The sequence below is a fragment of the Corapipo altera genome, unplaced genomic scaffold (genome assembly GCF_003945725.1).
Source record: "Corapipo altera isolate COAL_440 unplaced genomic scaffold, ASM394572v1 215, whole genome shotgun sequence".
Taxonomy (NCBI): Eukaryota; Metazoa; Chordata; class Aves; order Passeriformes; family Pipridae; genus Corapipo; species Corapipo altera.
The window spans coordinates 739890-752694 of NW_020885008.1; the positions used below are offsets into that span (position 1 = coordinate 739890).

The window sequence follows — 12805 nt, forward strand, 5'->3', positions numbered from 1 at the left end:
GGTTCCCCTCCCTCCCCTCATCTTCCCCTCACCCTCCCCTCCCCTCGCCCCTCACTCCCCCCATTACCCCCTGCAGCAGCGCCCCGCCCGGGGGCTGCCCGCCGGCGCCGCCCGTGCCCGGCGCGCCCGGCACGTCATGACGGGGCCTCTTGGCGGGCACGGGAACGAGCGGGAGGTCTGCGGCGGGAGCCGGGGCAGCTCCAGGCGCGGCGGGGGCAGGAGCCGGGCCCGGCGCGGGAGCCGGAGCGGGGCCAGGGCCACCCGGCACCTTCCGCTTCTGCTGCTCGATCATGGCGGGGCCGGGCAGCCACGCCCCCCGCGCCCCATTGGGCAGCGAGACCACGCCCCCTCCTCCTATTGGTTAGCAGCGCCGCGCCCGCCATGCTGATTGGCGAAACGGAGCTGGATGTCCCGCCGTCCCGCTGGATGTCCCGCCCTCTCTGCGGCGCGCGGGGTTAGAAGGGGATGCGCGGTGTCCGCCGGCGCGCCTGGCCCTGATTGGTGGAAGGCATGCCCCTTGCTTATACAACTAACGCTGATTGGCTGAGGCTGAGCACCACGCAGCATCGCGCGCGGCCATTGGCGCACTGAGCGGTCTCTCAGGGTGAGGAGCATGTCGGCGGTGGCGGGTGGGGGCGGCTGAGGGGGATGGCGAAGGTTCGATGTTGGCGCCGCGGGCGCTGAGGGGCCACGGCTGCCCCACGACCCTCGAGCAGCGCCGTGTTGTCTCACCGCGCCGCGTCCGTCCTTCAGCGCGGCACCGCGGGCTCTGCTCGGGTACAACCACCCCCTCCCCTCCCTGGAGCCGCTGGGCGCCTGCGGACGGAAGGTTCTCTGAGGGTTCTCTGAGGGGATTGATTCATTAATTCAATGTCTCTTTTCTCAGCGGTCCCGAGAGAAGATGCGATAGCCTGCGGTGAACCCATCTGGCGCTTCTGGGACCTTCGGAGGCGATGGAGCCGCTACCCGAGCTCTACGCGATCTTCCAGGGCGAGGTGCGGGGAGCGGCCGGGGGCGGCGGTGTCACAGCCTGGGCCGCGCTCTTTGGGCCGTTGTTATGTTGTTTTAGTTCTCTTTGTGCCTCTGTTGTGTTGTGTTAGGAGGTTTGGGTGGCTGGCGGTTCTGTGCCGCGCACACCCCTGTGTGTTTGTGGAGCGGTGTGTTCGTGTGCGGGTGTTTGTGCGGCGGTACAGGAGGGGGGATTCTGTCCCTCTGCAGAATTCAGACCCCCCTGCAGAGCTGCCCCAGCCCTGGGAACAACAGCACAAGGACGTGGAGCTGCTGGAGAGAGTCCAGAGGAGGCCCTGGAGATGCTCCAGGGCTGGAGCCCCTCTGCTCTGGAGCCAGGCTGGGAGAGCTGGGGGGGTTCCCCTGGAGAAGAGAAGGCTCCAGGGAGAGCTGAGAGCCCCTTGCAGGGCCTAAAGGGGCTCCAGGAGAGCTGGAGAGGGACTGGGGACAAGGGATGGAGGGACAGACACAGGGAATGGCTTCAAATTGGAAAAGGGGAGATTTGGGGGAGATATTGGGAAGGAATTGTTTCCTGTGAGGGTGGTGAGGGGCTGGGATGGAATTCCCAGAGAAGCTGTGGCTGCCTCTGGATCCCTGGAAGTGTCCAAGGCCAGGTTGGACAGGGTTTGGAGCAGTCTGGGCTGGTGGGAGGTGTTCCTGCCCATGGCAGGGGGTGGAATGAGATGAGGTTAAAGATTCATGTAAAAAAGCTTTTTAATAACTTAAATAAATTTATTTAATATTATATAAAGTATAATTGATAATTTATAATGTATATTATATATTACACATGCAATAATATGTAAATATAGCATATATTATAATTATTCATTTAAATAAAACTTTAAAGGCTTTTAGAACCCTGAAATTGTAGGTTTCTTGTGCATTTTCTGACCTGTGATTTGAAAATGGGGCTTTGTGGAGAGTTTTCCTTCAGCTGCTGTGTTGGATTTTCTTCACAGGTTGCTGCAGTGACAGATTATGGGGCATTTATCAAAATTCCAGGCTGCAGGAAACAAGGTTTGTGCCTCTGATTTGCTTTGGATGCAGTTTCATGCTGGTGTTTTCAAGCCAAGAATTAACAGCTTTTAGAGAAAGCTTAGAAAAGGACTTTTTCCCCCTAAATTAGAAAAAAATTGGAGTTGGAAAGTATTTAGATGGGTGTTTTCAAGAATACCAAAAAAGACTGAGAGGGTTTTTTTGTAACCTTGGGGTGTTTTGTTGTCGGTTTTTGGTAATTTCAGGATATTGTGGTGTGGGGTTTTGGTAACTTCAGGATATTTTGCTCTGACTTTTTGGTAACTTCAAGAATCATTTGAAGATATTGGACAAACTGTAGAAACTCTCTGCAGTTAAGGTAGTTTGCCCACTGTACTTCTTTGATGGCCAGCATAAATGGGTGAAACAAAAAAGACTGAAACGAAGCTCAAATAAAAAATAAGGCTGAGAAGCTGATTTAAAGGCTCATCTGTGTTTGTGGGAGACCTGCAAACCCCAAATATCTCCTGAAGTTCCTGGTCACTGTAGGGCCACTGCAGTTTTCCATGTGGGTGTCTGTGGTTTCAGCTACAAAAACATTGCTTTGGAGGCCTCTTTCTGTATAATTTAGAGCAGCTCTTGATGAACTTTTACCTGTTTGATGGAGGCAACTCATTGTTTCTGACCTGCAGGAGGTACTGGAGGAAAGAAAAGGTTCCTCTTGCTCAGGGGAGCTGCTGAATGTGTTCCAGGTCTCCCAGAGCGGTGTCTCCAAGTGGATTTCATTGGGAATTCCCAGTTAAAATCAGCCAGACTTACCAGTTAAAAAAGTTTTGAGCACCCTCCCCAATAGATGTATAATTATTTATAAAGAATATGCATGTAGTGCTGTACTAATGGTATGTGCATTATAAACCATGCTGAGAAAGAGATGTTAAAAAAGAAAGAGCTAAAAGTGAAACAAGCACTGTTAATTTACTTTATTTGTAAAATAATAAAAGAATGAGCTAAATGTTAAGAATAATTATTTAATTGTATGTAATAAATATTGAAAGCATGAGCTAAAGATGAGATAAGCATCGTTCATTTATTTTATTTTATTTGTTAAATATTAAAGGGAGGAGCTAAAGATGAAATAAGCACTATTAGGGGTTTTTTATTTGTTAAAATATTAAAAATATGCTCTTCCCACACCCTATAGAATTGGCTTCTCCAGGCCACTTTAGGGACTGCTGTCCTGGAAGGCAGATCTGAGGCTCAGTGGAGACTTGTCCTTATTTTTTCCTCTCTGTTTTTCTCCCCCAAATTTTTCTCCCCCTTATTTTTCTCCCCCAACTGCCCTTGCAGGCCTTGTGCACAGGACTCACATGTCCTCCTGCCGTGTGGATAAACCCTCAGAGATTGTGGATGTTGGGGACAAAGTCTGGGTGAAGCTGATTGGGAAAGAGGTGAGTTTAATTCTCCTTCTTTAGTGCTGTGGGGGTCAAATGTCCTTAAATGTCGTGGGAGCTGTGCCAGGGGCTGTGTGTTACTGGCACTTTGCTGGGCTCTGTTTTACAGCCAAGTGAATTCTCTGCACCTCCAGCTGTGCCCTTGGGCACATCCCTTCTGGGACTTCCAACAGTGCAGGTCAGGAAAAGGGATTTCACAGAATTAGGATCCTGAGCTGGAAGGGACCACAAGGCTCATGGAGTCCAACCCTCAGCCCTGCACAGGCCCAGCCCCAAGAGTCACCCCCTGTGCCCCAGAGGATCAGCCAAAGCCTCCTGCAGCTCTGGCAGCCTTGGGGCTGTGCCCACTGCCCTGGGGAGCCTGGGCAGTGCCCAACCAGCCTCTGGGGGAAGAACCTTTGCCTGAGATCCAACCTGAGCCTGCCCTGACACAGCTCCAGCCGTTCCCTGGGTGCTGTCCCTGCTCCCCCAGAGCAGAGATCGGAGCTGCCCCTCGGGAGGAGCTGCAGCCCCCGCTGAGCTCTGCCCTCAGTCTGCTCTGCTCCAGCTGCACACACCAAGTGCCCTCAGCTGCTCCTCATGGCCCCTCCAGACCCTTCACCATCTTCATAACCCTCCCTTGAGTGCTCTCTAACAACTTGTTCATTTTGAAAGAAGAGCTCATACATTTCTTTCCCTCTGCAGTCCATGTTGCCCTTTTCTTCTGCAGAAGGTGTAACATTAAGGCATGTCATCTGCATTCAGAGAGTCCTTAGAACTCCAACTCCAGACTCTTGCTTTGTTGAGCCATGGAAACAAGGCAAACTAACTATTTTCAAGGTGGAAGACTCACAAAGTTGCACAGGATCTAGCCTTAAATGCTTTTATTTTTCCCTGAAATGAGGCAGTGAGGTTGATGTACAAAACAAGGTCGGAATTTTGTGTGAGATAAGGGAAACAGGTTGAGAAACTTGGTTTTACTTACATACTGTATAAAAACTACATGAAGGACTTCACAGATTCTTTTTAGCCACCTGTGGTGTGCTTTCTTATTTTAATTATTTTAAACTTTATTTGTCTGAATTTCTATTAAGCCACTGCTTTCTTTATCCAGAACACAGTTGTTGGGTTCATGGCCTCTTTGCTCTGGAAGCAGAGGGGAGAAGCATGTTGGAGAGGGAGACAGTGGAATACTTGGTTGTTAGATTGCCTGCAAATAAACATAAACAAAACAGGAGTAGTTTCATTAGCAGCATTGGGGAAAATGCAGAAGGTTGTAAGAAAAAAAAAACCTCAAAATGTCAACTTTTGCTTTTGCTTCTAAAGTGATAAAGTGATCAAGGAGCTGGGGGATTCAGAAATGAATAGTGCCTAATAGAGACACAGAAAACATTTTTAGTCTCATGAGAGGGTTAAAATAGGAAAAACAATATAAACTTTGATTTTGAAGGATTTTTAAGGATGCACGTTGGCCCAAGGACTCGTCCAGGGGGAACTGTCTTGGGTGGGTGGTTTGGGAATTACAGCAAAGCTCTCCTACAGGCACTTCCTTCTACAGCTCCGGGCTTTGGTCACACTGAAAACAGAATGTTAAACTCAAACAACCTGTAGTTGTGAGTTATGTTATTCCTGAGCCTTTATTTGTTCCTAAGGTAGTTGGTTTATTAGCTACAGTGGGCTAATTACAGCTAAAAATTACCAGAACCAAAGCCCTTTCGTGTCACATCCTTGGTGGTGCTGCTTTTGGCCACCCAAGTTTCCCTCTTTCCCTGTAGGCCTCCAGAACTACAGACCATTAATTAACCAGACAAAGTGTATTAATTAACATCATGGTCATTAATTATGCTCATTCCACGTCTCTGTTTCAGATGAAGGATGACAAACTGAAGCTCTCCCTCTCCATGAAGGTTGTTAACCAAGGCACGGGAAAAGACCTCGATCCCAACAACGTTGCCCTTGAGTAGGTAAATCCACTGAGCAGAGTAAAGCAGGTCAGGTGGGAATGGCTTCCCACTGCCAGAGGGCAGGGAGAGATGGGATACTGGGAAGGAATTGTTGGCTGTGAGGGTGGGGAGGCCCTGGCCCAGGTTGCCCAGAGAAGCTGTGGCTGCCCCTGGATCCCTGGAAGTGTCCAAGGCCAGGGTGGATTTCCAACCCAAACCATTCTGTGGTTCTTTTCTTTTCCACGTGGGGCAATTGTCTTTATGTGTGGTGACAGCCAAAATACAGATTTTACATGAAGGATGTAACTGCAGCTCCCTGAGTTTTTGCTTTGTGCAGAGAGGGCTCAGTTCATCTCAGAAGGAGCTGGTGACACATAATAGTCTGTTAACAATGTGGTTTGTTCTAATGAGCTGTGGGTCATCTCTGTTCTTTGGTTTACTTAAATTGTGCCTGTAGAGCAACCTCTGAAAAACCTTCTGGCTGTGCTGTGTTCATACAAACACACGGGGTGGAAGATGATGGTGGATTGAAAATGGAACTGTCCTTCTCTTCCCAGTCAGGATGAGAGGAAGAAACGCTCCTTCAGGGACTACACGAGTCAGAAGATCACCCTGGAGGCTGTTCTGAACACTGTGTGCAAGAAGTGTGGCTGCAAAGGTGTGTTTGTGCAGGGCTGGCTGGAGCTTTTGGTGTAGCCTTGTTCCAGTCAGGTAGGATTGTATCAGTGTCTGTCTCATGGGAAGAATCACAGACTGGTTTGGGTTGGAAGGGCTGTAAAAACTCATTTGTTCCACCCCTTGCCATGGGCAGGGACACCTCCCATCAGCCCAGGTTGCTCCAACCTGACCTTGGACACTTCCAGGGATCCAGGGGCAGCCACAGCTTCTCTGGGCAACCTGTTAACATGGTTGTGTGTAAGGACTGAATTTGAAAACTGCATTTTCTGTCTCTTGTTACAAAAATGAAAGACTTAGTTCAACTCCTTTTATGAAAGTTTATTTCTTAAATTCTCATCCCCTTTGGGCTGCTGGAGAGGGTCCAGCAGAGGCCACGAAGATGATTAAGGGACTGGAGCATCTCTGCTGAGGAGAGACTGAGGGAGCTGGGCCTGGTTAGTGTGGAGAAGGGAAGGCTGAGAGGGGATCTTATCAATCCATACAAATATCAATCCATACAAATACCTCTCAGGGGGGTCAGAGGTTGTACCAGGCTCTGTTCAGTGGTACCCAGTGACAGGAGAAGGAACAACAGGCAGAAACTAAAACACAGCAAGTTCCACCTCAGCATGAGGAAGAACTTCTTTCCATGGAGGTGGCAGAGCCTGGAGCAGGTGCCCAGGGAGGGTGTGGAGTCTCCCTGTCTGGAGACATCCCAAACCCACCTGGACTGTCCCTGAGTCAGCTGCTCTGGGTGACCCTTCCTGGGCAGGGGGATGGACTGGGTGATCTCCAGAGGGCCCTTCCAACCCCAACTAGTCTGTGATTCCTGCTGGGAACAGTTCAGTGCTTGCAGTGTTTGGTTAATGTGCCTCACAGCTGAGATCTCATCCTGATTTTGCATTTTAAGAAGCAAACGTGGCCTTCAGCAGATCATCTGACCCTGAACAACGATCCATGGAAATCCCACATTGTTGGTGGAGCACTGTTAGCTTGGGGCAGTGTCTTAGAGCTAAAACCAGGCTGGGGTTTTAACCTGCTGAGCTCTGTGTCTTGCCCAGTTCAGCACTGGGAGCCTGACTTGTGTGATACCTTTCAGGAGCTTTTTGAAAGTTGCTGAAGCATCAAGTAGTTTTTTGTCCAGGAGTTTTTGCTGTGCCCTACTTGCCTTATGTTATTTGGAGCAAATGGTGAATGGGGTTTATGCTATTCTGGAGGAGGTTAATAATGAGTATGGGCTCTGTAGTGGTAGAGAAGTATCTTTAAAATACTATTTTAAAGAATATATATATAAAATACTATTTTAACTCCGAAAAAGTAGGATTCTACCTGTTCCCAGTCTGGTTTTAATGATGCTGTCTCCTAACAGCAGGCAGGTGCCAGCTATCTGAGTTTCCACTTCAGCTATTAGTAGGTCAGCTTTGATATCTCCAGAGTAGAATCAAAATGAGCTGCCTTCCCCTCCATTTGTGGCTTTGGCTCATTTACCAGGTGCCAATCACACCAGTTTACCTTTCCCAGACACCTTTCTATGCTGTTTAAGCCCCTGCACAGACATGTTTCTACAGTTGTCCTGTTCAGACAAGAACATCTTAGTTTTTGCCTGACTAATTTCTCCAGAATGACCTGGGTTGTGTTTTATCTGGCCTGTTTAGTCAGGGCACGTTAAACCAGCTGAAATTTTAGGACAAAAAATGTCCAGTGTAGCTTGTCTTCTTGTGAGTCACAGTAAAAAGATCCTCAGCAGCAGTTCAGGTGTGTGAAATGCAAAAGGAAAAGGGGATGAGTTGCTCCTTCAAACCCTTATTTTACAGGTCATTTTGCCAAGGAGTGTTTCATGCAGCCTGGAGGGACCAAGTACAGCCTCATCCCAGAAGAGGAGGAGGAGGAGGAGGCAGCAGCAGGACACGGAGGAGACAGTAAGACCAGCCTGGCTGAGGAGACTTCAAAAAAGAGGAAAAAGGTATGAGGTGACCTGGAAAAGTGGGATGAGTAGTTTGCTCTATGAGTTACTACAGCAACGTGGGTTTGAGTAACCAGTTCTGGGCTGAGAAAGTGGCTCAGATTTGTGCAGATCCTGTAGCAACACAGCAATCTCCTCTGCAGACTTTTTAGTCACTCTTAAACTCTCCCTCTATTTTTGTTAAACTGCCTTTAAGCTGGTTCTGTGCTGGAACACACAGCCCCCCAAAGACCTTTAACACACAGCCCCCCAAAGACCTTTAACACACAGCCCCCCAAGGCCTTTAACACACAGCCCCCCAAAGGTATTTCTTGGAGTGAGAAAAGGATTATTATTTTTCTCCTGGTCTTTGTGAGGCTCTGTGGGAATTGCTTTAGTTTCCTGAATGTGGTTCTTGCCAATAACCTGTTTTCCCTCCCTTTGCCCTCACACCTTTGATCCGAGCTCAGTGCCCAGTTTCTGGCTCCAGGGGGTATCCTGACCCAGCCAGAAGGTGAAAATCCATGGGAAAATGGCAAGAGATAAGAGTATTTTTATGTGCAGTGTTTGACCTTTGGCTCAGAGTGTACTGGGATGAAATGCAGGGGAGGCCTGAACCCAAACCAAGAACTTTTAGGAGTCAGGTTTATACAGCAAAGACTATTGATAGAATCCCAGACTGGTTTGGGTTGAAGGGACCTTAAAGCTCATCTCATTCCACCCCCTGCCATGGGCAGGGACACCTTCTACTATCCCAGGTTGCTCCAAGCCCCGTCCAGCCTGACCTTGGACACTTCCAGGGATGGGTCAACCACAACTTATTCCAATTCTAGACTTCAATAAATAATCAAACTTTTATCAGCCCCTTCACAACTGCAGTACCACGTTTATTTACAGTTCCAAAGCCCTTTTTCTTTACTGTTTTCCTCTTTGCAGCTCTGTGACCTCTGTGTCCCTGGAGAGGGACAGGAAGCAGAGGTGATGGATTTTGGGCTTTCCAGGAGAGGGACAAGGATGGTGTCAGTGATGGCACAGTGAGAACCAGCTCCTGAGGGCTGGGTTCTCCCAGCTCACTGTGGGGTTACACCAGTGCTGATACTGGTGGGAGAGGCTGCAGATGCTGCCAGGAGAAGCATGGAATGTTCTGAATTGGAAGGGATGATCAAGTCCAGCTCCTGGCCCTGCACAGACACCCCAGCAATCCCACCCTGTCCCTCAGAGCGTTGTCCAAACAGCCTTTTGAGGTCTGGTGGGTTTGGGGCCGTGCCCACTGCCCTGGGGAGCTTGTTCAGTGCCCAGCCACCCTCTGGGGGAAACACTGAATAGAGGTGGAGGAGTCTGATTTGAGCACCAAACACAGTTAGTGTTGATTTGATCTCAAATGTGCAGCTCCTGTTTGCTCAGGAGCACTTGGAGAGCTGATCCAGAGGTGGGAAGAGGATCTCTCTTGGTCACAGACCCTGTGCCAGGTTCCATCTCAAGATGTCCTCTGCTTCCACACTGTGTAGGCTCCTACTCCAGAGTGGAATGTCTGTGAGTGTCATTGCAGAAAATCCTCGTAGTTTACTTTCTGTTCTGATCTTGGAATCATGGGATTGAACTGAGTCATCCCTCAGAATCCAGGCTGGCTGTGCCTCTCACCTTTCCAGACCCCAGACACTGGGCTTCTCTGTTCTCAATTCCACAACCCTTCTCCTGCCTTGAGTCTCTTCCCTCTTGCAGGGATGGTGATTTGTCTGGTAAAGACTCAAGTTATTTAAATGTTGTGGGGAAAAATTACACTAAGAGGTGCACAAATAACTCCACATCCACCCGGATGGGCATTCCCAGTGGAGTCCTGCCCTGCTGACACTACAGGATATGGGGGTCACTGTCTTCAATTTGTTCCTATTTTTCTTTGGTTTGGTGTATTAACAGCTTTCCTTTAAATCTTGCTTGTCCCTTTCATCTTCCTCCCTTCTCAAGGAGGACATCAAAAGTGCTCAGATGTTTGCCAGAGCTGGAATAATAACACTTGGAGCTTTCCTGGAGGCAGGATGTGGGCTCCTCGACATGAATAGCTGCCTTGTTGTCTGAGTGCCTGCTGTGAGCTGGTCTAGGAGCCACCATGTGCTTCCCTGCCTGGCTGCAGCTCCAGGGATTTACACAGCATAGAAATAGCTCATTTTACCCAGTGACAGTCCCCTGGCTGGCCCATCCCACGTGTGTGACATCAGTGTGGAGCTGGATTCTTAAATGAGGAGCAGGGAGCTGCCACTCCCCAGTGAACCCACCTCCACTTAGTGCCAGAGCAACAGGATTGACACTTTGTTCAGGATCAGCTTTTTCTGCTTTCCTAGACCTGATGCTTTCTGGCAGTCTCTGGGTGCTCTTCCCTCTCCCCAGAGGTTCCTCTCCTCACAGAGGTACTCTGAGCTTCTCATTCCCTTTTTTCTCACCTTGCCTTCCCAATGGCTCCTCAATTTTTTCCTTCATTTACAGGATGTAGCTGTAGCTCCAGGTCTGTGCTGTGGCACAGGCACTGATGTGACAGTGACACAAGTCCCTGTAGTGACAGATCACCCTGTGAGCACATTCCTGCCTCCTGTAATCCCAGAGAAAATAAGTGATTTGAGGGAGAAGTGGAGATGCTGGAGGGTGTCCAGGGAAGGGAAGGGAGCTGGGAAGGGGCTGGAGCAGCAGGAGCAGCTGAGGGAGCTGGGGGGGCTCAGCCTGGAGAAAAGGAGGCTCAGGGGGGACCTTCTGGCTCTACAACCCCCTGACAGGAGGGGGGAGCCGGGGGGGGGTCGGGCTCTGCTCCCAGGGAACAAGGGACAGGAGGAGAGGGAACGGCCTCAGGCTGTGCCAGGGGAGGGTCAGGTTGGACATCAGGAGGAATTTCTTCCTGGAAAGGGTGGTCAGACCTTGGAAGGGGCTGCCCAGGGAGGTGGTGGAGGCCCCATCCCTGGAAGAATTAAATCAGGTGGATGTGGCACCTCAGGATACAATTTGGTGGTGACCAAATTGGGGGGGTTGATGATCCTAGAGGTCTTTTCCAACCCTAACAACTCCATGATTCCGTGCTGCAGTGGTGGGAGCACCTCTGGGCAGTGTGTGACAGCTGGGCAGGCACGGGCTGTGTGTCCCTGTCCCTTTTCCTCTGGGTCAGGGGGTGAGGGAGCTCCTGTGGGAACACAGCAGTGTGTCCCTGCTGGGCCTGTGTGGGAGGCAGGAGTGCTGGGAAGAGCTGAGCCCTTTGATCCTGCCTTCTCCTCTGCCTCCCAAGGAAACATCCACAGTGTTCACCCAGGGGTAACCCCTTCCATTTAAATCCTACAGAAACAATCCCATCTCCTCAGTCACACTGGGGTGGTTTTGTGATGATGGTTGGAATTGGGGCTTTCTGAAGGCTTTGCTGCTTTTTCCCACCTTGTAGAAGGATTCCAGGTGCTCTGCCTGCAGCTGTTGTCTCTTCCTGTAAAAACCACACCTTGGTGTTTGTTCTGTGACCTGTGGCTCATCCAGCCTCACTCCATCCTCACTTGGGCTTGTTTTACTAGTTCCTACATGACAGTAGCTGGGGGCACAGCCCTTCACACACTGTGCTTAATCCCTGCTTTTCTGAGCCTGGCTCTACTTATTTACTGCCTACAGACTGGATTCTCCTCCTCAGATTAATTCTGACTGCTCCTCAAACAAGGGTTGCAAAAACACCTTTAGATTTATGTAGTGAATCTTGTTAGGAATTAAACTGGGTGGTGGAATAAAAATCAAAAATAAAAAAGAAGCCTGTGAGGGTTCTTGGCACCTCCCTGGAGATGCAGGCTGGCATCTGTGTGGAAATCCACTCTCAATTTTTCCCCAAGGACAGACAGAAAACGTTGAAACGAGGCCATAACTCCCCAAAAGGGTCTGCTGAAAAATATTTCAAGTTCTGGGAGCGTTTCTGGACACTCCCCTCTTATCTCAAAACCAAATACCTTGAGAAGGAACGAGCTGTTGTAACATTCTTGAAGCAGAGCAAATGAACCCAGACAAAATCACCCCAAAATAGCACAAAATATTCCAGGTTTCCCCAAATCCACACATTTTCCCCAGAATTCCATCAAAACACTACCAAAATCCACATAAAATACCCCAAATACCACTGAAATTCACCCAAGAGACCTCTAAAATCCACCCAAATCCCATCAAAATGCACTCAAAATACCACTGAAATCCATCAAAATTCCCCCAAATTCATGGAATTCGCTTCAGAATTCCCAAAGTGTTCAAAATTCCCCACTGAACCACCAGAATTCAATCAGAATATCCCCAGGTCCCATCAAAATGGCCCAAAATTGCAACAAAATACCCCCAAAACATGTGAAATGCATCTGAAACACCCTCAAATCTCCTGATATATCCCAGATTTTCCCCAAATCCCCCCAATATTCCCAAACTCACAAAACCACCTCCAAAAATTCCCGAATTCCATCAAAGCCACCTGAAATACATGCAAAATACACTCAACCCCCCAAATCATTCCCAAATCCTCCAAACCCCCCAAATCCCATCAAAATACCCTCCAGATATCCCAAAATGCCCTCAAAATCCATCCAAATCCTTGAAAATCCTATCAAAATAGCTCCAAAGCCCATGAAAAGCCACCCCAAATGCCTCCAAATCTGCCCAAAGGCCCATTAAATTCCTACAAAAATTCACCACAGTACCTCCAAACCCACCCTGATCCCCAAATATCCCAGAATTCCCCATGGAAACCTTCACTGGTGAGCAGTGGGATGCTGGATTTTAGGGAATTCTGAGGTCCTGCAGCAGGATGCTCCAGAGAATCATGGAATTGCCTGAGTTGGAAGGGACGTTCAAGC

General features: G+C 49.2%; 2 protein-coding genes across 8 annotated transcripts in view; one reads left to right on the plus strand and one right to left on the minus strand.

Moving 5' to 3' along the window:
* SNRNP40 (small nuclear ribonucleoprotein U5 subunit 40) overlaps positions 1-223 on the minus strand; it is a 16037-nt gene extending 15814 nt beyond the window's left edge. Inside the window, exon 1 of the mRNA XM_027667355.1 lies at positions 68-223. The gene's annotated coding sequence lies outside the window, so the exon portion shown is untranslated. The remainder of the gene's footprint in view (positions 1-67) is intronic.
* ZCCHC17 (zinc finger CCHC-type containing 17) overlaps positions 1-12805 on the plus strand; it is a 20164-nt gene that overhangs the window by 2658 nt on the left and 4701 nt on the right. For 3 of the 7 annotated variants that reach the window (XM_027667363.1, XM_027667360.1, XM_027667362.1), the window contains exons 4-7: positions 3334-3434; positions 5285-5376; positions 5917-6017; positions 7831-7979. In XM_027667363.1, coding sequence (XP_027523164.1) covers positions 3334-3434; positions 5285-5376; positions 5917-6017; positions 7831-7979 — 443 coding nt within the window. Of the gene's footprint in view, positions 1-586; positions 738-883; positions 996-1970; positions 2029-3333; positions 3435-5284; positions 5377-5916; positions 6018-7830; positions 7980-12805 lie in introns of those variants that run through there. The other 4 variants (XM_027667358.1, XM_027667356.1, XM_027667357.1 and 1 more) reach the window with 4 other exon arrangements.